Source organism: Austrofundulus limnaeus, unplaced genomic scaffold (assembly GCF_001266775.1).
Source record: "Austrofundulus limnaeus strain Quisiro unplaced genomic scaffold, Austrofundulus_limnaeus-1.0 Scaffold104, whole genome shotgun sequence".
NCBI classification, from domain to species: Eukaryota; Metazoa; Chordata; class Actinopteri; order Cyprinodontiformes; family Rivulidae; genus Austrofundulus; species Austrofundulus limnaeus.
Genome location: NW_013952506.1, coordinates 321,890 through 347,570, shown reverse-complemented (window position 1 = coordinate 347,570; position 25,681 = coordinate 321,890). Strand labels below are relative to the sequence as shown.

Below are 25,681 nucleotides of genomic sequence, written 5' to 3'. Positions count from 1 at the left end.
CTGGAGGTGGGTGATGGTGTCATCCACCCTGATGCCAGGCTGGTAGCCAAACTGCAGCGGAACCAATGAACACCTCACCTGGTGGTGTAGGTGGATGAGGACCAGCCTCTCCAGGATCTTCATCAGATGCGATGTCAGGGCTACCGGCCTGTAGCTGCTGAGGTCCTTTGGGTGTTTAGTCTTAGGTACCAGTACCGCACATGAGATCTTACACATGGTACAATCCCCAGCTTCAGGCTCAGATTGACCATAGTTCCCATGATGCCACACAGTTGATCTGCACAGCACCTCAGGAGCCTGGAGCTGATTCCCTCTGGACCTGCATCCTTCCACACCTTGATCTTACGCAGCTCATTTCTAACCTGGAGAGATGAAAGGGACAAGATGGAGGTGGGGGAGGGAGACTGTTGGCTGGAGTCCTCAAAACGGAGGGGGTGCTTAGTGGCTGAGAGCTGCGAGGTGTTCTGAGCCAGTGGGGTGGGGTGTGCTGTGTGAAGCAGGCCTCAGAAGGGAGTGGGGTGAAGGATGAGGCTGATGGTGGAGAGCTGCTGGGTGCGAAACTCTGATCTGAGAAGTTTGTTAAAGGTGGAGGGGCTGACGGGGGTGGGGGTGTGTGGGGGGGTACCTGTTCATACAGTATCTTTTGAAGTCTCCTGCAGCCTGGGAGCTTGTCTTATGGCCTGAAATGTTTTTAAAGCTTCTCCACTGGTGTTACCCTCCTGCAGCTGATCCTCCATCTTCTTCCTGTAATTTTTATTTCATCCCTGATCTTCCTTCTCAGCTCCTCCTTGTTTCCTGACTTCAAGGCTCTTTTTCTCCTTTAGCACAGTAGGCTCCAAAACAAAAGGACAACAATACAAAGAAGATAACCAGAATAAAATGAAAGTCACACAACTGCAGACTGATGGCCTGACTCCAGTGCTTTGTAGTCTTTTCGTTGTCATGACAATGGCACACAGAGTCAGCTTGAGCTAGCTTTCCAAGAACTTTGCTTCTAAGATATCAACATACAGTATGTTTCCATGTAAAATTATTGTTTTATTTTGTTCGTTTTAACATATAATTGGCAAAAAAAAAACATTGGAAAAAAACTCTATCTCGTGTCATGATGATGATTGATGATTGATGATGATGATGATGATGATGACGATGATGATGATGATGATGATGATGATGATGATGATGATGAGTCAGATTTTTAAATGTATCTCATTGGATTTTTAGGTCAATCTTCTTGTATTGTTTTCCGGGGTTGTTTGCATGTGTTTTTTCTGCCCCAGTGAAGTGTCAGGCTATTGGCTTGTGGTGTGGACCCTCCCCTCATACCTCCACCTCTCTGTGCACTGAGGGCCGAGGAGAGGCAGCAGTGAGCGGTCAGTAAACAGGACAGCTTGTCGACTCAGCTGCTTGGCTGGCTGCTGCCTGGGAGGGACGAGGGCGAAGCAGAGGCGGTTTGGAGTTGAACTTACTGACTGTGGGAGTACGAAACAGCATTTAACCCGGCACAGGATACTTCCGTAGGTGTCGACGGAGGCAAGCGGCCACTGTTTGGCCACACGACGGTCCTAAAATGCACCGAATAACGGGGAAAGCGGGAGGGGACAGTTTGATTGAGATGAGCCCGACGGACTCTTTCAGCGGTGAGTAGCAGACAGAAAGCACCAGCAGCAGTTGTCTTTTTCCATTGAGCAACATGGCATTTAAAATAAACTGTGCCAAAGCTTGAATATTCCCTCATGTAAGTTCTGCTTCAACCCTCAGAAGTTTATTTACTGTCAACTGCAACACAAACATTTCAAGATAAAAATGTGTCAATCTGGCAAAAAAGCACTTTTAAGTTATGTCGTGCTGTGCAAAGGACTATCTGTGCTATAATGTGTTAAATGTACCACCCTTTTATATGAAACGAAGTTACATGAAGACAAAATCATAATTTCAGCGACAAGCTTTAGAAGTTTTTTCCACTGTAATTAAATAGTGAACATTCACATTATGATGGTTATGTTTGAAAATGACAATTTATAGACTTTCCTGTTGCTAAAAGTACTTAAACATTAAAATCTTCATGACTGGTTATAATACAGGCAAATTAGACAAACAAAATCAACAGAATCAATGCCAAAATCTTGATTTAGGTTTCGTATTTTGTCATTTATTGATTTACAATCATCCAAAAATATTGCTACCATTTTAAAACAAACAAAAAGTATTTATTTTGTTTCTTTGTTACTTATCAAATGCTACATGTATTGCTAAAACATAAACTAAAAAAAGAGAGAAAATTAAAGGAAATGCTTCAATGATTACTTCATTCAGCCCAAAATAGATATAATGACATGTTGGAATTAATGCAGTATTTACTCGGCTGCATCATCTGAATATTAACACCATTAGTAACTTAAAAAAAAAAAACACACCCAGCCTGTTTATGTCATCGTGAATGCCCTAACCAGCTCATAGTTTCCCTTCCTCTCCATGGAGGCAGCAGAAGCAGTGATTTACAGGCAGCCAGGCTTTCAGCAGCTGGCCTGCCTGCTGGAAACACTCTGTCACCTACAGACAGTCACTTTATCCACCGCAACAAACCCCAAATCCCTCTCTGCTCCTAGCTGAGCGGGGATTTCAAGCAAACATTCACACAGATGGTTGTGCTCGGGCCATTTATGGCTAAGAAATGTGTGGTGCTGAATCACTCCCGGATGCTCCAGTCTGTAACAACTGAAAGCCGTATGAATCGGGGTATAAAGTGTAGAGTTTCATCTGCTACAGCAAGAGCTTTATACAGTGTTGTGGTATGGAAGAGACTTGAAAGTCTGAGTGATTTCTGCAAGGTTAGGAAGTGTTCTTACGTTTCAAGGATTTAGGAGTTTCAAGATAACAATAGAGGTCATATTTTCCACTTTAAAGCACCACCACATAACCACCCCACCACCACAACAATAGATAAAATGGTAATTTATTTTAACATAAGTTTCCTTTTAGACAAACGGAAGTATACTTTAAACTCAGATCATCTTCTTATTTGTAGAAAAAGATGGGTTATTTCTTGTGTTTACATTAGTGATCACACTTGTTTTAAACAACTCCAGCATTGTGTCACAGGCTCAGTTGGTGTGTCAGGAACTTGCAACTCACAACCAGTGACCACAAGCTTCCCGCTTTAGGAAATCAGACCAATCCACCAAAAAGAAAGCAAAACCTTTAAAATCTATTTTTTGGAGTTGTAAAACATTACATCTATGGGTTTTAGTTTCTGTAAATCTGTAGAAAACATAAGGAACTGCAGCTAGCTTGGTCGATTATACTGTACCTCAACAAATCAGATGTTTTGGTTTGCACTGTTTTCAGATTCTGCTTAGCTGGGTTTTAAAATGACTGCATTTGAATCATTAAATTGCTTGTGTTTATTAGTAATTCACTTCACAGTGATTCTCTTAAAAAAAGAGACAGAATATACCCGCAATGATCAGCTGCTCACTCTTGAACAAAGCTTTCTCTGTGGAGCCTGCTTAGTGCGGAAAACTCTTGGCATAACTAGTTGGCTTGTATTGCATCCAATAAAGCACCCAACTGTGACCAAATATGCTCAGCTGTTTCAAAGTCAGATTAAGTTCATCAAGTCAAAGATATGATTTTGTCTTTTAAAATAAAAAAAACACAAGAAGTTGTGAAAAAATATTGTAAACGTTTAACATGAAAACATTTGTTTTTAACTTGTATTTGAAGTAAAGTACATTGTGTAATTATGATTGTTGGAAGTCTGCTTGTTGGTAACTAAGATTAGTTACTTGTCCTTGTGGTTGTACATGGGAATAGATCAGGACATCAAAGACACTAAGATGTTTTGTCTGTGTCATCACAAACTCCTTTTGAACTGGGAAATCCTTTGCTTTAATTATGTGTGATCATAAGAAGCAACAGATGCAAGGATGCTACGTTTATACCCTGATCTGCTGGAATGGAACCAGACCAGCTTCCCTGCAGACTGATTTGGCACAAGTTTTAAGTCCCGCCTCTTTCATGTAAACAAATTAAACATTGTCCCTGGTAAAAAAGTAAAAATACACAGCAGTTCTTTTTTTAAAGTGTTTATTGTTGATACACATTTACCATGTTTCAAAAATTAATTATCTCATGCTTAAAAAAGAAAGGTCTTGGAACAGCATGATTGTGTGCGGGAAAGTAGCTAGTATTTAAAGCCCAAAAATACAGTATTACATGGTAACTCCCATCAACTGGATCCTGCTGGCTTCAACTTTCAGCAACAACAACAGTAAGTTGGGACACTTGGTCTATAATACAGTATATACAGTTTATTGTCTAAATCCACCGCTGGTTACAGCAAATTAAAAGGTTTACAGAAGTCCTTTCAAAACCTCCCATACTTCATCTGATGACCAGTTTAACTTCACTTAGCTCTTCATGAACATATATTTTACTGTCGTACCATACAAGTTCAGTGCCCCCCAAACACCTTCTATTTGCTATAACTTTAAATATTTCTGTTAAAAAGCACACAGTGAAACATGAGGTTCAATTTTAACAGTTAGCTCAAACAACAAAATGAAAGCTGCATCACAGGCAGTGCTGTGTTTTTAATGAAATGTTTCAGTGAAAAAAAGCAATCATCATTCTTTTCCTTTTAACCCACCAAGTCAAATGGTTTGCTCATTTCGGCTCTGGGCATGCATGTTTTGTGTGAGCTCAGACTAAATATAACCCCAGAAACTATCAGTTAGGACTGTTTTAAGTTTCATTTCAAAACACAGACGTCAAGGCTGAAACCTTTTATTTTTGTTCAGCGACATCGGTACCGGCCATGTTTGTTCTTCAGTCTGCATCTCCATTTGTTTATGGAAATCTTGTTTTTAATGTCCTACCCTGGAAATTTAGATTGGCATTTCAAAGGCCATAAACGGACAGTGAAACTAAAACTTTATTGTAAGTCTGTTACAAAAGTTGCTTCTATATTTAATCACATTTAGGAGGTTTACCCGGTTTTTCATTCTTGTTTCCTGGAGTCACTCTTGTAGTGGTTGAACTGCAGCAACATGACTGTCTATTTTCTGTCAGAAGGGTCTGGTTAAGTCAGCCGGTATGCACTAGCGACCGCTGCCACAACATGCTGTACAAATATAGACCACAACACTGGCTGCCGGCTCGTCGCTGTTTGACTCGAGCAGCTGCTCGTTTGCCTGAAACCTTACTGCCACCAAATTGCCTGTTTGGTGGCATTTTTTTAAAATGTGGGTCGTTAAATCATTCTGTCCGCAGCTTAGACCCTAACTTGTTGTGTTTTTTTATCTTAATGTCTTGCAGATGATATGAATGGTTATGACCAACGTGCCTCATCAAGAACAGGATCCCAGGGACCGTCTGTGGTAAGCACCACTCACCACAAAACTGCACTCAATCATCGTTATCATGACGTTTCCACAAAGCAGCTCATTTTTGCATTATGTAACAATTTTCATAACTTATAATACTGATATATTCTTGACACTGTAGTCTGTAGGGTACATACATTTTAATTGGAGTTATACAAAGTGTTTAAATATCTGAAATAAAATTCATCCTTTTGAAGAAGTTTGAGTTTGACAGTACTTTGTCCACACCTCCATCCTTCATTCTACGGCGCGGTATTAGGCCAAAATAAGGAGTGTTGCACAACCAGCCGTAGCTGCATCCTTGTAGCAGGAGGCTAAAACTTCTCCAAAAACAGCTACTAATCTGTTTATTGATAGGCCTGCACAGGTAACCGAGAAACCGAAGGAGACTACTCATATGTGTTAGCAGTGAAGAGGCTAGGCTAGGCTGGTCACCCACTGGATTAGATGCATACATTAAAAAAAACTTAATCAAGAATACAATGGAGTATTAGGGCCAAATAAGATTTTTTTTTAAATTACGAAAATAAAGTCATAATACTACGAGGATGGCTACAAGCTACCAGGACGCAACAGCCACCACTGAGTGCACAAAAGCTGTTAATTTTGGCCCTGTATCAAAAAGAAAAAATAAGTAGGTCCTCTGGATGGGTTCTTCTTTAGTGAAAAGTTTCGTCTGTCCTCCAAGAGACTTCTTCAGTCTGAGTTTCCGGTGAACTCAGCCTTAAAAGCACTGCCTCCACATGGTGGACAAACAGGTTAGTCACATGCAAAAGAGGGCCATCGACTAACAATAGGCTTGATTAGCTCTATTGTTCATAGAGGGTCATGTGCCCCATCACCTGACTTATTGGTTTGGATGCTTCAGCTGTGGTTATTTGGTGTTTTGTTATGTGTATGTAGTGAGTGCAGGTGAGGTTCAACATCCCCTTGTTTTTGTCTCTCTTTCCCTCTTTGTGTTGGTTATAGCTGGGGTCCTGATTTACACCTTTTGCTCACAGGGGGCTGAGTCATATTTGCAATAACCGTACTGTAGGAGGAGGACAACTGGACACGCAGGCCTCCACCTCTGTTTAATAGTGGATGGGTTTTTTTTTCACAAAGATGGCTTCCTTTACTCCTCTCTCAAACCAACGTTCCTCTCTATCAAGGATGAGAACATCTTCATCCCTGAAAGAGTGACCGCTGGCCTGTAAATGAGTGTAAACTGCAGAGTCCTGACCCGACGAAGTAACTCGTCTGTCCACCATCAAACAGAGGTGGAGGCCTYCGTGTCCAGTTGTCCTCCTCCTACAACGCTGTTATTGCAAGTATGACTCAGCCCCCTGTGAGCAAAAGGTGTGAATCAGGGCCCCAAGGATACTCAACACAAAGAGGGAGAGAGAGAGAAAAACAAGGGGACGTTGAGCCCCGCCTGCACTCACTACATACACATGACACGACACCTAAGAACCACAGCAGAAGCATCCAAACCAATAAGTCAGGTGATGGGGCACATGACCCTCTGTGAACAATAGAACTAATCAAGCCTATTGTTAGGTGATGGCCCTCTTTTGCATGTGACTAACCTGTTTGTCCACCATGTGGAGGCAGTGCTTTTAAGACTGAGTTCACCTGAAACTCATCAGACTGAAGAAGTCTCTTGGAGGAGAGACGAAACGTTTCACCAAAGAAGAACCCATCCAGAGGAACTACTTATTTTTTCTTTTTGTTTTTTTCTACCTGGATTACTGAGATGCATCAGGACATTTGGCCCTGTATCTTCCTCCATGGCTGCTGAACTTTGTTTACTAAAGCAGGAAACTTTCTTTAGATTTTCTCTGTTCTCTTTCCATGAAAACAGACGGGCTACGATTTGTATTTGAAGGAGCATCTTCTAACGATGCTTGTTTTGTTAGCAGCAGTGGCTCTGCTAGACACGGCTCTAATTGGCATGCATTTTCCTCCATTTCACACAAAAGTCTCCACCTGATGTGTGTGTGGAGACCTGTGAGTCTCTCAACACCAGCCTGGTCTGCCTGGACTCCTCCGACCTGAGCGACTGTATTCAGTACAGATCTCAACCCTCAGAGCAGATCAGTGCTCTGTTTGGGGTAAGACAGCAGTCAGAGCTGCAGATGCATGCTGTTGTGTGAGTGTGGGGGTTTCTCTCATGTAAAATTAGAGATGCAGTCTCTAGAACCATGTCTGTCCTATCTTGTTTCTTACAAAGTGTTTTTAATGTGACCTACTGACTCATTCATTCACATCTGGAGTGTTGCTATAGTTTTAATGGCATGTTTTGAACAAATCTCCTGGTGTCCGTCCCTGTCTCACTGTCCACTCGATTCCTCCACAGCTTTCGAGAAAACGGTCGCTATTCCTGAAGTACCGTTCCAGGGTATGGCATGGTAAAACAGGCTTGTGTTGTCATGCAGCTTTCAGCTTATCTGTTTGCCTGCCAGGCTTTTATCCTCTCAGTGTCGAGTTTCTCTATTGGCATTAGTTATTCAGAGAATGAAGCTCGGACATTAGAGAAATCAATTCATATTTCTTGCCAGAGAGTTGATGCTGGCTTGTAGAAAGCATGTTTTGTTTTTTGTTTTTCCAAAGAGCAATGAAAGTGTGCTCAGATGTGTCCTGAGAGTTCACTGAAAGTGGAAAACGCCTTTTGAATTGCTTTTTAAATTTTTCCTCACCTGTGATGATTGTTTGCTTCAGTGAGGAGAGAGCGACGGCCTGCTGGTGTTACAGGATAATTAGAAGGCTAACACCTTTACATAAACATGCAGAGTCACACACACGTTTGTGCGTGTGCATTTAAGTCTATTTATATTCTAAGTACAGTGCATATAGTGTAATCAAGGCGCCGCCCTGTTCTCATGACAGAATGGCAATGCTCTGTAGCTAAACACGTGCACTCTAGGCTTTAATTAATCCTCCTGTATGTGGTTTTGTTAGAGCAGAGTGCCCATTTTAATGAAAAGCCTCAATTTTTAACAAAGCTTGGAAGCTTCTCTGATAGTTCTCCCTAATCACAAGTGTGTAATTCTTTCAAGACATTTTAGACAGGGACTTCTGCAAATACTTTGTATTCTATCTTATTTTTTAAATTTCTATATAGTTAATGGGTACAGGTTTTGGTTCATTGATGCCTATAATTTTTCAGCTGCAAAATCTGTGTGTATGCCAGATTCTGACATTGCCGTTTTCATGCAAATTTACAGATTTGGGCTGAAAAAGCTACTGAATCTACAGTTTAGCTCAGGGGTTCTCAAGCCATTTGGGTCTGTGGACCCCTTACAAGAGCGAAAAAAGAAATCCAGGGACCTCCTCATAAAACCTATGCTGTTTTAAAAGATGATTTGTTGTCATTTCAACCCCTAAATGTAATGGAAATATATATTTTATTGAGTTTATTATGTTTGTTTTATTAGTTTATTGTTCTCCATGCATTTTTAAAAATAAAAACCAAATTAATATTTTAGTAAAAAATTTTGAGGACCCCCAAGATACCTCTCGCGGACTCCTGTGGGTCCAGGGACCCCAGTTTGAGAACCTCTGGTTTAGATCACATTTGAGGATGACTTTGTATGCAGTGATAACAACCAAATCTTACTTTGAGAAAAAAAGAAACTTTGAAGTATGCTGTAGTGACATTAGAGCTACATGTGTGTGATGTTAAGTTAATGAAGGTGAAACTTGAAGCACAAAGCTGACTTCTAATTATTTCCCCCCTCCCTGAAATTAGAAGCCAGCTCAAGATACACCTTGCTTTTAAAGCTATCCTCCTTAATTATTTTAAAGGGCCTGTCCTTGTTGAAACACCCGGTGGTTTGGTGGTTAATACATGTACAGAAATGAGTCGCAGTTTCACTGAACGTGCAGATGGACGGGCAGATGCACCGATTCCATACAGCTGATCTGTAATTTTGGCAAATTAGAGAGTTTCTGCAGCTGTGTCGAAGTTAAAGAAAGCACCCACCCTGCCAGGGATAGCATGGTCCAAATGTGGTCTGGGTGGTCATGCAGACCAGTGGTTAAAATCTGTGCGTAGTTTGGGATTAGAGAACTGAATAAATGTTGCGAGGTCCTGTGCACGTTTTCAGCTTTGAGCTGGTGTAACGCCAGAAACCAGGAGTGTCGATTAAACTGTAGCTTTAAAACTGAAGGTGTGCTTGTTGTTTCTTAAAGCTGTTTAATTGTGCAGCATTACAAATATTTTTCAGTGTCTATCTTTTATCATATATCACTATTTTCTATAATTTACTCTTAGATTATTGTAACATTAAGTGAATGTTCAGTACCTGCTAGAACAGAGACAGCTTGATCATAGAACATAAAGCATCGGTTTGTTTTTTTTCTCTGCTCCAGGCATAATTCTACGACAAAACCAAACATTCAAGAGTATAACTCTGCCAGTTGTAGCTGTACACCCAATAAGTATTTTTAAAAATTGCGACATATTTAGCCAACAGACAGACAGTTGACTCCAATACTTTTTGGCAAAGTTTTAGGAACAGAAATTGTGAAATCAGCTGAGAAAGATCCTCAGCCATTACTACATCAAGTTTTAGTTCAATAATTGTAAAATTGATTGTGTTAAAGGTCAGCTGTGATATAGCTGTCTTGAACACATTTGTGAGTTTTATGAAATTCTGTCCAGGGCTTTCGCTGGTTATTTTACTAACACAGCAGGAAAAACAGCTATGTTTACACACAGACATGGGCAAAAACATAAGCATTTGATAGGATGATGTGATTTAAAAAATGCCCTACAGAAATTGCAGTTCATAAGTCTCATGACAAAACAGATGGGATTCATATTGTAGCAGAAGCATTTTAACAAAAAGACCTCTGAGCGGTTTCAAGTCTATTCCACCAACATGTTAACATTTCCAACGAACAAATGCAACGCCCACGTGTTTACTCATTGTGGTTTGTCAGACCATAGTTTTTCCCCTAATGTGTGTGTGTGTATGTGTCTGGCAGAGTGTCTTCATTTGATGTTATATAATGATGGGTATATTTGCCTTTCATTTTGCTGTCCTTGTCCAATTACATCTGTATATAATTAAAACAAATTTGCATTTGTTTTTCTGACGCTCATAACCAAGACCTGAACAATAAAGTCCCCATATGATATGAGTGGACCCTGTGTATGGAACAGAACTATATTGGTTCTGTGTCTAGGACACCAGTACAGAACCGGAACTGAATAATGAATTCATAGAAATCAGGCCAGACTGGGTAGCAGATTTGTTCAGTATGTGAACCGTGACACAGCATGTTGTACCAGCTTTACCTCCCTCCCTTTGTTGATGCTGTGCCCTTATTAGATTAGCTAGCTGGCTGCAGCCATGCTACTCCTGTCCTGATGTCATTTGCCAGGATGCTGCTTCTCTAACCCTCCTCTTCAGTAAAGAGTAGAATGACTGAGCAAGGGAGGTGTTGTGGGAAGTCCAGTGAGCTGCTTCGAATGAAGATCAATGGGGTAAGAGTGAGACAGGCTGTGCAGCTTACAGAGTTAGTTTAGCTGCTGCTAATGCATCACAAGTATAAAACGAGCTATGGAGGTAAAGTGCACTTCCTTTCTGCACAGCACCGGGCTGATGGCCGGAGCTGACTCTGTCAGCAGGACGACTGAGCGAGATGTGCTGGTTTTAGTTGTGTGGCTGGTTTTCTTTGTGTGTGTGTGTTGGGACCAGCTGCAGTTAAATGTATGAAGGTGCAGCTATTTTTAGCTTTGTGAACAGCTGAAGCAGCACAGACAGAAGCCGAGTCCTCCTTTACTGCATTCTTATGCAGGGCACGTTGTTGTCAGTCCAGTAGCCTCTTCAGGTCATAGCTGATTGGAATTTCTGCTAACAAAACATTCATGGTCTTAGTCGAAATGAAAGCAAGAATTGACAAAAAAAGTCATAGTGTGAAGTCCAGTGAAACTTTAGGCTTGTGAATAATGACTGATGACTTTTACTGATTTTCTTTGTTTCATCTTGAGGAATAGGCAGATTTATTTAAAACCATTTCTGTCTTTATTTCTAAATCATTTTAAGGGAGCTTGAGCAAGCTTTGTAAGCATGCCACTTGTGTGTGAAGTGAAAATGTAATCAGTATCTTAGATGAAGATGAGTAATGAAGTGTGATGTGATGTGGAGGTGTTCAACACTGCCCAGTTTAACTCTGTTCTTATGTTGTGAGTGCATCTAAAGACATGCTAAAACGGCACCTTTGTGTGAGTGTGTGCTGACGTGTTGGCCTTTCTGTCTTATCTCCTTTTAGATTGACAAACAACAACAGAGTAAAGACTCTGTGTTCTTCAGAGATGGCGTGCGCAGAATCGATTTTGTCCTGTCGTATGTCGATGATAAAGACGATGAGAGAAAACAGGTAAGAAACTAAGCGTTTTTACTGCAAGTTACACGATTTTTATTTTACTGACTACATGTTTTTTTTAACTAAAGTTTTATTTCCAGCAACACACATAACAGGACTATTCATCATGACTGATTGGATTATCTTGAAAAATTGACTGGTCACACAAAAGAAAAACTGTTATTTCCTTGTCTGGAGTTTCTAATTTAAGAGTTGCTTCATGCAGGGAATCCTCAGTTGTTTTACCACATCATGAATCAAATTCTACAGTACTGATAAATTCAGCTGAACTATTTAAGATTTAAGATTTTCTTTAGAAACATATATAATAAATATGTGCAGGTATTTTGTCAGATGGGCAACAGCCTCTGTTTCATATTGAGCTGTTAGCCTTCACACCAAAGTGTCAGCATTCCAAGACCCTAAGAACGACTCACACTTTGCCCTCATTTTCAACCAGTGAGTCAGCAGAAAAACCTCTGGTCCAGGCAGGAAGTGGATCATTCTGGGAGGAAAGGGGAGTTGAAGGCCGCTTCCTGTTATTAGTCTAAAATTCCAAAACATGGCACTAAATGTGAGCTCTAATAAGAAGGTTTTAAATCTTCATTTGAGCTCTTTTTCCCTGCAGAGACACAAAAAAGGGGTTTTCTATTGTATTGTTTTGAAAATGTGAAAACAAAGCACCATATGGTAGCTTTTATAATGCCACTGTGTTATCACAACTGATTATCACAACCTGTTTCTACTGCTGTGAGTGTTACAAATACATCTACTGAATGAGACTTGGATTTAACCACACTCCACAATATAACTGATCATAAAAACACTCATTGTTTGTTAACATCCCTGTATTAATTTTACATAGATTCTAGACTTTTTTATTTGCAAAATAAGATACCAAATGTAAGTTTTTAATTTTATTCGTATAATTTTCTTACCAGCATGTGGTTATATCTGTACTTCTCATACCATTCAAATATTCCTCTCACTGTTTCTACGTTTTGTCTTATTTTTGGTTTAATTGTTTTTCTTCTGAAGGAGAAGAGGAGGGTGTATGAATCCAACTTGGTAAAAGTTGGGCTGGAGCTGGAAACAGAAGATAAATCAGTAAGAGGGCCCTATAATATTACGGATATGTTTGACTAAAAATACAAACTCAAATCTAGCTTTTAATGCCACCTGTGCATTCTGTTCATCACCAGGAGTCAGAGGATGGAAAGACCTACTTTGTAAAGATCCACGCGTCGTGGGAAGTGTTGGCCACGTATGCAAACGTGCTGAAGATCAAGGTTCCATTCAAGGTCGCCGACACACAAGACAACAGCAGAGAGATCCCCATGAACTGGCTGTCCACGCCTTTTCGTCTGCCTAAGGACATCATGCATCCGGAGCCAGATTATTTCACGGCTCCCTTCAACAAGGAGAAGTCCGACTTCTTCCTTATTGAGGACAAAGACACGTTCTTCCCTCCCTCCACTCGCAACAGGATAGTAAGCATCTACCTTTATCTTGTTTGTGACCTTCAGAATTCAAAATCAGCAACGTTGTCAGGACACTAACCTTTTAAAGAAGTCTCATTTATGGAAGATGTTTGTGTTCATTAATGGAAACTGTTGTAACTGTCTGACCAGGTCTACTATATCCTGTCCCGCTGCTCGTACATCAGGGAGGAATGTGGAGATGCGGACAAGAAGGGAATCAAGAGGCTGCTGAATAATGGCACCTACACATCTGCCTTTCCTCTTCACGATGTGAGCTTTTTTATTCAACCTGTTTTTTTGTCTGAATTTAAGAAGTCTTTGAGCTTCCAGTAGTTTATTTTTTTACCATCCTGCTGAAAGCTGTTTATTGTTGAATAGAAAGCATAGATACAGTAAATGTGATAATAAATTGAATTTCCTGTGTGCCTTCAGTCGAGATACTGGACAAAATCAAAAGATGCGAACTGTGAAAGTGAACGATACACTCTGTACAAACACTGGGCTCGGTTCCTCTGCTTTTTCAAGGAGCAGCCTCTCGACCTTGTTAGGTAAAACCACAGACCCCAGAGCTGCCGTCAGTAGAAGCATACCAGTAAGGCTGGAGAATAAAGGCATAATTTTTCTGTCTTCAACAGAAAGTATTATGGGGAGAAGATTGGCATTTATTTTGCTTGGCTTGGTTTCTACACTGAGATGCTTCTGTTCGCTGCCGTCGTAGGAACACTTTGTTTCATTTACGGATTCCTCACCTATGACAACAATGAGTGGAGGTCAGTTTGCACAAGATAAAAGCCCAGTTTCTTGCCATTTTCATACACTTTATTTTGGATTATTTTTGTTGTAGAATTACTGACGTTCCTTTTTGTTTTCTACAGTAAAGAAATATGTAGCGAGCAGATTGGAGGGAATATTGTCATGTGTCCACTCTGTGACAAGAAATGTGGCTTCTGGAAACTCAACACGACGTGCAACTCTTCGTGGGTGAGTAATGTGTGCTCATTGTGACTCATGTTCATCCCACAAAACATGACATTTAAAGAATACTTGCAGATATAAATTAACAAATCAAGTTTTTTGTACACTCACCTCTCAAACATGTTTGTCTTTCAGCAATCACATTTATTTGACAACGTAGCAACTGTGTTTTTTGCCATTTTCATGGGAATTTGGGGTGAGTAAACATATCTGCTCTGGATGTTTTTTGTTATTAAACACAGTGCACCACCTAGTGGATTGAATTGGCACTTAAATGAATTGTTATTTGCTTCTTAAAGGAATGTGATTAAACCATCCAATTTCAGAGACTTGAAAAGTAACAAATGAGAAACCCAATAACATTTAAAGACATTTTCTTCATACCTGTTCTGTACAGCTGGTTTATGTTAACAGTTACGGGTTGAATGTGCCTGCAGTGACACTGTTTCTGGAGTTCTGGAAGAGACGACAGGCCCGCCTCGAGTACGAGTGGGACCTGTTTGACTTTGAGGAGGAACAACAGCAGCTGCAGCTTCGACCAGAGTATGAAACCAAATGTAACGACCGCAAGCTGAACCCCATCACTAAGGTGCCTGTGCACTCATGAAATATGCTAATTTACTGTGAGATACTTTAGTCAGCTTAATTCTCACAAGAACTTGATTACATTATCAATTATCTGTGTGAAGCAGGTTTAATTGGAGTTTTTTTTTAAAGATTATTAACGGTTTATCTGATAGAACTGAAGTAAAAACAATACCATGCTTGTAAAATAAACAGAAACCGATTGTTGCAACTCCGCGTCACCACGTCCCACTCATCTGTAGGAACCAGAGTGGGTACTTGACAGAACTGTAACAGATATAGCGGGGAAATTATGTCTGTGCTGGGTCACAGTGATGTTCTGGGTAAGTGTGATGCTCAGCATGGACTGACAGTTTGGTGAGGTGGAGGTTTTGTTGCGGTGTAGTTTTGACCGATAACAGACATTTCTGGAAAGACTCAGAGGCACGAGTTTCCTTTTAACAGGTTTAATGTTCATCTGGTTGCTGATCCAAATTTTCTTGCCAAAGCTTAAAGTACCTGTGACGTCAAATTTTTGTAATAACAAGAGCCAACAACCCAGACTGTAGAGAACGATCTGATATTTCTTAAGATTTTTTTTGAGTCACTATCAGAAAGAGTCAGAGTTCAAATAGTATTGTTTCATTAAACAAAGACCAGAGAGTCCTGATGCATCTCAGTAATCCAGGTAAAAAATCAAAAAGAAAAAAATTGTATAGGTCCTCTGGACGGGTTCTTCTCTAATGAAACGTTTCGTCTCTTATCCAAGAGACTTCTTCAGTCTGAGAGTTTCAGGCAAAATTCAGGCTTTTRAGCACTGCYTCCATGTGACTGATACTCACATCACAYGGCTATCGTTGACACCTAATTAACACCTATTGTTAACAGGGGGTGGAGTGATACTGGCAATAGCAGCACTGTAGGAGGGGGACAACTGAAAACGGAGGCCTCCACCTCTGTTTAATGATGGACGGTCTTTCTTCACAAAAATGGCTTCTTTTACTCCTCTCTCAAACCAACGTTCCTCTCTATCAAGAATGAGAACATCCTCATCTCTGAAAGAGTGACCGCTGGCCTGTAAATGAGTGAAAACTGCAGAGTTCTGGCCATTAGATGTAGCTCGTCTGTGTTGGGACATTCTTTTGAACAGTGGCTGCTTTGTTTCCCCGTTAGAGAAGAACCCGTCCAAAAAAGACCAGAGAGTTTTCTTTGTTAAAAGAGTTCCCCTTTGATGTCACTTCCTGTTTCACTTTGGCTGAGCCAAGTTCAAAAGAAAATATGGCAGTTATGGGACAAAATGGGTTAAATCGTGGTTATTATTACAACTTTCTTAAATATAAAGATGTTTTCTTTGACTTGTTGTATTTGAAGAATATGCATGTCACAGGCACTTTAAACTGTCCACAAATAAAAATCAAATGCACCAGAGAGTTCCATTTGGGCAAAATGTTTCTGCCTCACATGTGAGGCTTCAGAGTAATTAAAGAAACTTGGCCTTCTAGAGTTCTCTTTTCAGGATATAACCAAGGATGGCTGACCGTTCTGTCGATGCTTTGCTTGCTTCTGATTTAGGAAATGGAGCCTTACTTACCCATAACAAGCAAGTGTGCACGCTCATGTCTGTCTGGAGCCACCGTCCTGTTGTGGGTGAGCATTGTATCTTTGGTACACTCAGTCTGTTTAAAGTGCTTCCATCTACCGTCTTCTTATCCACTCATTCTCAGTAATCTTTCTCATCAAGTCAAGCAGGGCTTGTGAAACTGAACGTAGATACAGATAGTTAAAAAAATCATTATAATACTTTAATAAATTAATTGTAATTCTTGTTAACTAGTCTAAATATAAACAGTGTGGAAAAATGTTGGCATTGTTGAAAATGGAGCTAGACTGAAGGATCTTAAAGAAAACAAACTTGGCCTGCCTCTACAGGACTATGGAGAAATCACCCAATAATGGCAGGGGAAACACTGCAAAATGCAGAAGAACGAGTATTATATTTTACTTTCTAAACTTTGTTGCATTAAATTATACAGTTACAATTTATTAAAAATATGTTTTGTTAAATTAAGTAAAAAAAAAATCTGTTTTCAAGCAGGCACATCTGTGAACAACAAAGTCTTGTTATATTTACCATACTCCCTTTTACCAATAGGCTTCCCAGGATTCTTTTTATATCAAGGTTTTATGTACAACACTGGTAGCTTATTTATCAGAAAAAGTAGTAATACCATAATTATCTATCAAAAAAGAGTTAAAAACAAAAACAGCTGGACTTTTAATTCTAAACTTTAGAATTGAAAGTCCAGTTGTTTTTGTTTTTAACTTTTTTTTTGATTGATCATGATCTGAATAACTGAGAATCTTCACCAGCACCATAATTATTTATTTTAAATAACTATATATTTATATGGTTTGATTGGAAATTTTAAAATGGAAATTTTGATAAACTCACACTCAGAATGTACAGATCTGCACTAAGTGTTCCCCTTTTTCAGCTTAGTGTGAAAATTTAGCCGTTATGTTTATGAGCCAAAACCAATCAGCACTGGTTTCTGAACTATCAGCCAGTCATTAAACTGAATAGTTTTATGTGTTTTGATCCAGTGTTCATTCTTGTTGTTTACCTATGTTTGTAAACTACATGTAAGCAAACAGTTTCTTTTATTTCGTTCACATGCATGTTGAATGAAAAAAAAATAACCATTTTTCTTTGTGCACAGATTTATTTTTATTTTTTTGCTTGCACCTTTGCAGCTGATTTGGTGTTGTCACAGTTTCTTTCCATGTCGTTGTCTTTCGTGTCGTCACTGTTTTGTTTTGTTTTTGTTTGTTTGTTTTGTTTTTGTCCTGAAGATTTCATTGATCATTGCCTGCATCATTGGGGTCATCGCGTACCGCTTGGCGGTGTACGCAGCCTTCGCTAGCATCATGAAGGACAGTCCCACAAACAAACTGGAGGTGGTCGGCCCTTACATCACACCCCAGCTGGCCACCTCTGTCACAGCCTCTTGCATCAACTTTGTCATCATCATGATCCTCAACCTCATGTATGAGAAAGTGGCTATTTGGATCACAGACATGGGTGAGCGCTGCAGCTTCACAACAGATCCGAAAGCGACGCTTCTTGAGAATGTCACGTTGTGAAAATACATGTAAAATCAATTTTATGACCTGTTTTACAGAAATCCCAAAGACCCATGTGGAGTATGAGAACAAACTGACGGTCAAGATGTTCCTTTTCCAGTTTGTCAACTACTACTCGTCGTGCTTCTACGTGGCTTTTTTTAAGGGCAAGTTTGTCGGCTATCCTGGAGATTATGCTTATATGTTTGGCAAGTGGAGCAAACTGAGGAATGAAGAGGTACTGCATGCCTGATGGAGCACAAGATTTGTTTCTGTGGTTCAGATTCAGCTCATATTTTAGTTAATGTTGGTGTCCGTCTTGTTTGTCTCTGCCTGTGTGTTTTTAGTGTGACCCCGGCGGCTGTCTGATCGAGCTAACGACCCAGCTGGTGATCGTGATGACTGGAAAACAGGTGTGGGGCAACATTCAGGAAGCTCTGTTGCCGTGAGTACAAAAACATTACATTATAATTTTATATTGAGATTAAATTTTTTTTAATAGTCATTTATTCATTTCATATAAAAATAAAATATTTTATATACAATAAAGAAAAAACTCACTTCAAATGAAAGGAGGCAGAAAGAAGAAACAAAATCTTATAATATCTTCCCCTTTTTTCCAAAATTAATTTCAAAGAATAATAAAAAAATTAAAAAATTCAATTCCTTTTCAAACAACAACTTTTGATATACATTATACAGTTTCATATTTCTTTAACAAACTTATTTTAATCATTTTCTTAAACAAACACATTGAACCAACATTTTTATAATCACTTTCCAGATTATTCCACAATCTTATTCCTTGAACTGAAGTGCATCGGTCCTTCAAATTTGTTCAAATTTTAGGTTTTATAAACATCTCAAGTCCCTTAAGATTATATAAACTTTCTCTCTTAATAAAATATAACTGAATGTTTAAAGGTAATTTTTTGAGCCTTGAACATAATCTGCAAGATATTATAATCAACCAACTCGTAAAATTTTAATAATTTCAATTTAGAAAATAATATATTCGATGGATGACTGTAATGTTTTCTGGTGGTAATTCTGACGGCTCTTTTCTGTAAAATAAAAATAGGATTTGTGATTGTTTACCCCAGACTTCAACACATTAAATCAAGTGCGGAACAATTATTGCATTATATAATATAAACAGTGCTTTATCGTTAAATAAGTCCCTTACTTTGTATAATACTGCAATGGATTTGGCTATTTTTGATTTTAAATGGTTTATGTGAGATTTCCATGTCAGCTTTTCATCAATAATGACACCCAAAAACTTCACTTCACTGACTCTACAAATCTCAACACCATCAATTCTGAATGTAACATCTACAGTTCTCTCTCTTTTTTTTTTTTTTTTACTAAATATCATATAATTAGTTTTATCTAAATTTAGTGACAGTTTATTAAGTTTAAACCAGGTTTGTATTTTTACAAATTCTGTTTGCATTATTTCCCTCATCCGTTGTATATCATTACCCAAACAAAAAAAATAATGTCATCTTCAAATAAAACACATTTAAACACCCATGACACATTAACCAGATCATTTACATACAAAATAAATAACTTTGGTCCAAGTACAGAACTCTGTGGAACTCCACATATGATATTGCTAAGTTCAGATCTTACATCATTTATTTGTATGGTGCGCAGCGCTGTGGCTTCTGAATAAATGAAAATGATTTAACACAGTTGTTTATACTTTTAGCAGCTCTTTTTATTCCACAGCTGACCTGCTAAAAATGACAGATTTTCTTTTCTGGATCTCTGACAGACGGACTTCAATCTCTGAACTCGTAAAGTTCTTCTTTTTAGTTTTCGCTGTCATTTTTCATGAATGAATGGACACTTCCTGATATCTGAGGCAGGAAACATAGCCTTATATGGTGTTTTTGGGRTGGTAATTATGCTAATCTCCTCTCGCGTGCACGAGGAGCTGGATACGAACAGGTTGAATTTACGCAGCTCATTTACACACTTTTCCTGAAGATAGAAGAGTTTGTTGAATCTGACGTGGCATGTTCGTACGAACCCTTTGTACGAACAAAAGTAAGAGAAATTTAGGATAAGAATACAAACATGTTCTTGCATGGGGCTCATTAGTTTTAAACCCATACTGACTGTTACTTAGAATGTTTTATTTATCAATAAACTTATCTAATTTAATCACAAATAATTTCTATAGAATCTTTGAAAACTGTGGTAACAAGGATATTGGTCGGTAATTGTTAAACATATATTTCTCACCATTCTTATAAAGAGGGACTACCTTAGCTATCTTCATGTTGTCTGGAAATACACCGGTTGAAAAAGATATGCAAATGGCTCAATAACATAACTCATTATTTCCTTGACAAACATAATGTCCATGTCCACACAATCTTTTGATCTTTTATCTGCAAGATTTTTTACAATATGCATTATTTCTTCTTTGTCAGTTCCATCAAATTAGATTAAACTCTGTCAATACACATGTACAAGTACATGGGAATGTGTCATAAACAGCAAGTACAGATTAAATGTTTCCGTATTTCTATGAACATAATAAACAGATAGGCAGGTAGGATAGGTAAAATGTGAATGTGCTATGTTTTATACATAAATTGATCTTTGTTTACAGTTTGTCTCAGTGTTTAGTGTTGTGAAAGTTTCCTGAGTCGCCCTCTGGTTTCCTCCAGGTGGCTGATGAACTGGTGGGGCAGCAGGAAGGCACGGAAGCACCCAGAGAGTCTGTACAGCCGCTGGGAGCAGGACCACGATCTGCAGGGCTTTGGGCAGCTGGGCCTCTTCGACGAGTACCTGGAAATGGGTAAAAATTGGGCTCAGTCAGCTGATTATTCATAAAAAACACAATTAAAATCTATAATTTTTTGATCAGTTTTTTTTGAGATTCCAAACTATCAAAACTAGATGGAATTTAGTGTTTAGTTCTGACCTGATCTACACCAAAAGAGTAGGTCGTAGATCTGCTGAAAATGGATTGTTGATAGATTATGTCCTGCAGGTGGTGCTGTTTGCTTGTGTTCTCTCACCATCCAGCATCTCTCCTCTCTCTGCGTCCCAGTGATCCAGTTTGGTTTCATCACTCTCTTCGTGGCGTCCTTCCCCCTGGCGCCCCTCCTGGCTCTCATCAACAACGTCATCGAAGTGCGAGTGGACGCCTGGAAGCTCACCACTCAGTTCAGACGTCCCGTGGCAGCCAAGGCCCACAGCATCGGAGCCTGGCAGGAAATCCTCAACGGGATCGCCGTGTTCTCCGTCGTCACAAATGTGAGCGCTGAACTTGGCCCAGAATTGAATTTCAGATCACTGTTGGTTTTACTAACCCAATGTTTATCTTTTTGCCTGTAGGCGTTCATTGTGGCCTTCACCTCTGATATGATCCCTCGGTTAGTGTACATGTATGCCTACCAGCCAGATGGGGAGATGAACATGAAAGGCTACATAAACAACAGCCTGTCTGTGTTTAACATCTCTGCGATCCCACCAGAGAACAGCCCTGAGAACGGGGAGAACCCATCCTGGTTTAACGACTCCATCACGACCTGCAGGTGAGACAGGAGAAATGACTCATCTCTTCTCTTCTTTGTCCTGGTAACTGCTGCAGAAGAGAACTTTCAGATTATACTGTAAAAGTAATTTAGGCAACAGATTTGCTTTATTGAAACTGGATTGGTGGAGCAGATGTTACTATAGTTTAAATGCTGTGCAATTGGAGCTTTTTTATGACATCTTAGTTTCAGTTTTAAAAGCAGTAGTATTCAAAGGTCCTCCGTGTGTGTGTGTGCATGCACATGTTTTTGTTACTTGGTGGGGACATGGTATACACAGCCTGGTGAGGACACTGTTCTCTATGGGGACAAAAGCCCAGTCCTCATTTGGGAAATGCCATTGGTGGGTCAGGGGTTCGGTTTAGGACCAAGGAGTGAATTAAGTTTAGGTTAGTTTTAGGGTCAGGTGGGGTTAATTTTAGGGTAAACGGTCAGGGTTAGGCTACAAAATTTCCAAAAAATAAATGGAAGTCAATGCACGTTCCCCACAGGGATATACAAACCAGACCTTTGTGTGTGTGTGTGCAGAATAGCCTAGTGCAGAACCTAATTGACCATAATTCACTGTGTTGTTTTAGCTGATCACCTGATCTGCTCTGATGTTAAATTGTCACATCAAGCAATAAAATGAGTTTGCTGAGATCAGTTATTGATCAGTTTGTTTCTGTGTGGAAATATTCACAGATTCCTCATATTGTTTCCAGAAGGATTTAACTTAATCTTTCCACTACACAACAATAACAGTCCTGATTTTTTTATCCCATCCTATCTGTATATGATTCTGGATAAACCTGACTTCTCATCTATCTGTTTTTCCACTGTAGGTATCGGGATTACCGCTACCCCCCCGGGCACGAGAAGCAGTACTCCCACACGATGCAGTTTTGGCACATTTTGGCTGCTAAGTTGGCTTTCATCATTATTATGGAGGTAAAAAAATAAGAGCTGAAAGTTGTCTTTTCATATCTGTCTCATCATCTGAATTCAGCTTCACACATTTCCTGTGTGTAGCTGTGAATAAAGGACCAAACAAACAAACAAATAAATAAATAAATAAATAAATAAATAAATAAATGTCTTGGATTTTCATGAGAAGTGTCAGTCAAAAGTTTGAACATCACTGCTCTGTTGACTAATGTTGTTACTTCATTTCTTTGTTTTCACTTTAGGTTTTAGTTTTAATTTAATATTAATTAGAAAGAATCAGAAGAAATATGTCCAACACTGCTGTTTCACACAAATGACATAAGGATAGACCATCACATGCGTTGTACAAAATGCAACATTTGATAAAGCCAGTAGAGGGCGCATGTGCACAGTGTTCAGGACATGGTGTGCTGTGGCCTCAAATGCAGCTAAAGGAAATAAATTTGTTTCAGTTTCTTGCTTTGTCTGAACATTTTGGCATCAGCTTTTACCAGGTTAAATTCTCAAATCTCGTTTCTTTTATAAGGACAGTTTTGTTACAGTCCCTAATATCTCTTCCTCTTCACTTTTTAATTTATGCCTTCTTTATAATAACCATGTTTGAGTTTAACATTACCAGGATGTTGTAGCAAACGGTCAACTGATTGTAGTTTTGCAGTCTGCACAGATGAATCAGTCGTGGCTTTCTTCTTCCTCCACAGCATGTTGTGTTTATGGTCAAATACTTCGTGGCCTGGTTGATTCCCGACGTTCCCGCAGATGTCCGGGCACGAATAAAGAGAGAGCGCTACCTGGTCCAGAAGAATCTCCACGACTACGAAGTTGAGAAGCTGAAGATCCAACTCAGCCAACAAGGCAACCACGAGTGTACCTGCACACCGGGGATCTACCCGATCTTACCCACACACGAGATGCTTCCAGACATTTAGGTCAGGGAGTCGGACACGGTGACGTGGATTTCCCCCCCCCGCTTGGGTTTTCTGATACACAAGATAGACTGGGTTATTTGTCGAGTACAAACCCACAGGTGATTTTTAAGAAGCCATACCACTTCCATTTATCTGCTGACTGTGGGAAGGCTGAAAGACCAAACCTGTGTGCATGCTGACACTTTGAGACACTTGAATCTAAACGTCTCTCTCATATTTACCACTCGTCAGTCTCTTTACTCTAACATTCAACTGAAGATATTCAAACTTTGCTGTAAAAGAAAAGGAAATCTTCTTCACTGTGTCTAAAAAAACAAAATACTGTAGCTCACTCCATTTTTTTTCTTTTTTGTAACATAAAACTATTTATTTTAAGTGCCACTATGAGTAACCAAAGACTTAATGCCTTAATAAGTCACATTTTTTTTGTACTTTCTGTGCTTGTTGTCAGAGGTTCAGTTCATGTTCAACTTTATGTTTTTACAGGTGCAGCAGGAAGTCTGCGCGTTGATTCTTTATCTGCTTTGAGGTCACAAAGCATGCGCTTCGATTCATCTGTTTCATCTGACCATAACCTGACATGTGAAGTAGCTACTTTTGTTTAGTGAAGAGAAATCTGTGCTCTTGTTCCCACTGTGAAAGGGACGGGTTTCGTACAGTCGTGGCCAGTTGTTCAGCGGCGGCTGTCGACTGTTTACCCGGAGATGAGAGGCGAATGCCCCCCCCCTTTTGTTTTTCCTTTTTTTATGGGTGTTCTTGTGTTTTCCAACTCCCTCCAACTGAACTATGTTAGCTCCTGTTCTCCTGGTTTCCTCAGTCGTGTCTTTGTAGACAATAAAAGACACAATTTTTTGTTTGTTTGATTTTGCACAAAGCACTTAAAGAATCACAAAAAGATGAACGACTAATTGAGGCGATGACACTATCTTTACAGTGTTTATTACAGCAGCAGAGTGCGATGACAACTTTACAGATAGATGGAACAAGAATTGTAGGGATTGATGTTTTATTTATGTTTTAGAATAAAAAAAAAGATTGGCTGTATTTTTTAATAATATGAAGGAGTTTCCACATCACTTTCATTTTTTGTGTGGAAGGTTAATGAAGGATATTATGTAGAGATGCTGACTAATTGTGATAACTGTCATGTTTATGTGTCCGTGTATCTCACTGTTCCACTTTGCCTTAGCTCAACCTATGTTTTTTTATTACGATTTTTTCAAGTTCTCTTTTTTTCACAATGTTCACTGCTGTTATATTTTAGATACAATCTAAAAATTTGAGCTGAAAGAGATGAACCTGTTTATTGTTTGCTCAAAGTGAAATTGTTTTTATTCATTTGTGTTTTTGTAATTGTCCTATCTCGAAAATTATGATGCCATCAAAAATAAATCTAATTAAACCAAGAGATCAACCGTGTGCAGCTATAGTTTAATGTGTTTTGGATGAATTGTGGAGCCTTCAGCTCTCCTCATAGAACAGATGGCCAGGAAAAGAAAAATGATGCTCATAACTATTCAGTGTTTGTTCACACTGGTGGGTGTGGTTCTCACCCAAATATTCTGGCAGAGTTTTTTTTTCCTGGCATATCAAGTGTGGTCATTAACATAAAAACACAGATAACACTCAGATTCAGGAAGGTTGTACACTGGAATTTAAAACTTTGAGTTATTACAATATTAAATAATATTTGACTCACAGTTGCACTAAAAACAAAAGCTTAAAAGAGCAACTATCATCCTTTTAAACCATTCAGTTAGGGTTTATATAAAGTGGAACTGCAATGCTTTAGTCTAAATTCCTCCTTATTGTAACTCTACAAACCCCTCATACCTCTTCTGATGTGTGTCAGATCAACTCGCTTTGAGGCTGTCTCTTTAAATCTAACGAAGGTGCTTCACACTCCGCCCCGCTCCAGCTTCCAGAGCAATCCATTCTTGATTGATGGTTTTACATAGCAGTGCAGAAACTTTTATTTACAAACGAATTAAAAGATGTCAACAAGGGAAGGTTTGTCCATGTTGGAGCCAGAGTCTGACCCAGAGCCAGAGGAGAATGAAGACGATGAAATTGTAGTTGGTAAGTCCAGACCTTATTTGGCAGTTCTATTGCAAATACTGTGACAATAGTTCAGAAAACATCATAAAAAATATAGAAACGGAAAGGGTTGACAACTATGACCCAAACTGATAAAGATATCTATGCAGCATTGGGAGAGACTAAATTCAAATTGTCTGAACTCGTAGAGACTCCAACAAAAAAAAAAAAAAAAAAAAAAAAAAGAATTTGGCAAATAAAATTTGGATTTTGCATATGTCCCCTTTAACTAAAAATTTAGCTGTTCTGTGATATGGTCCTCCTGCTTATGAAATCTCTAATCT

At 39.2% G+C, this 25,681-nt stretch overlaps 1 protein-coding gene across 5 annotated transcripts; it reads left to right on the top strand.

Annotated features, from left to right (window-relative positions):
- Nucleotides 1-1,336: 1,336 nt before the first annotated feature.
- On the top strand, nucleotides 1,337-24,710 carry ano5a (anoctamin 5a). Of its 5 annotated transcripts, none has more exons than XM_014013601.1 (23): nucleotides 1,337-1,640; nucleotides 5,320-5,381; nucleotides 7,349-7,480; nucleotides 7,726-7,767; nucleotides 11,649-11,756; nucleotides 12,780-12,848; nucleotides 12,944-13,231; nucleotides 13,373-13,492; nucleotides 13,655-13,770; nucleotides 13,858-13,992; nucleotides 14,098-14,203; nucleotides 14,333-14,393; nucleotides 14,635-14,786; nucleotides 15,025-15,105; nucleotides 17,615-17,843; nucleotides 17,944-18,122; nucleotides 18,232-18,329; nucleotides 20,572-20,702; nucleotides 20,958-21,163; nucleotides 21,245-21,444; nucleotides 22,269-22,374; nucleotides 23,073-23,226; nucleotides 23,787-24,710. In XM_014013601.1, the coding sequence occupies exons 1-23, from the start codon at nucleotides 1,571-1,573 to the stop codon at nucleotides 23,903-23,905; spliced, it is 2,964 nt and encodes a 987-aa protein (XP_013869055.1). In that variant the 5' UTR covers nucleotides 1,337-1,570; the 3' UTR covers nucleotides 23,906-24,710. The 5 variants fall into 5 exon arrangements, with proteins under 5 accessions (XP_013869055.1, XP_013869053.1, XP_013869054.1 ...); XM_014013599.1 differs by having other exon boundaries at nucleotides 23,073-23,238; XM_014013600.1 differs by lacking the exon at nucleotides 15,025-15,105 and adding an exon at nucleotides 16,334-16,408 and having other exon boundaries at nucleotides 1,338-1,640; nucleotides 23,073-23,238.
- The last annotated feature ends 971 nt before the right edge of the window (nucleotides 24,711-25,681 follow it).

What these genes read in the sequence shown, in the direction of transcription:
- ano5a (XM_014013599.1), top strand. Translation starts at nt 1,571, where the DNA reads ATGCACCGAATAACGGGGAAAGCGGGAGGGGACAGTTTGATTGAGATG. An exon ending in TGTTCTCCGTCGTCACAAAT is followed by an intron (nt 21,164 to 21,244) that starts GTGAGCGCTGAA and finishes TTTTGCCTGTAG; the next exon opens with GCGTTCATTGTGGCCTTCAC. An exon ending in CCAACAAGGCAACCACGAGT is followed by an intron (nt 23,239 to 23,786) that starts GTACCTGCACAC and finishes ATGTTTTTACAG; the next exon opens with GTGCAGCAGGAAGTCTGCGC.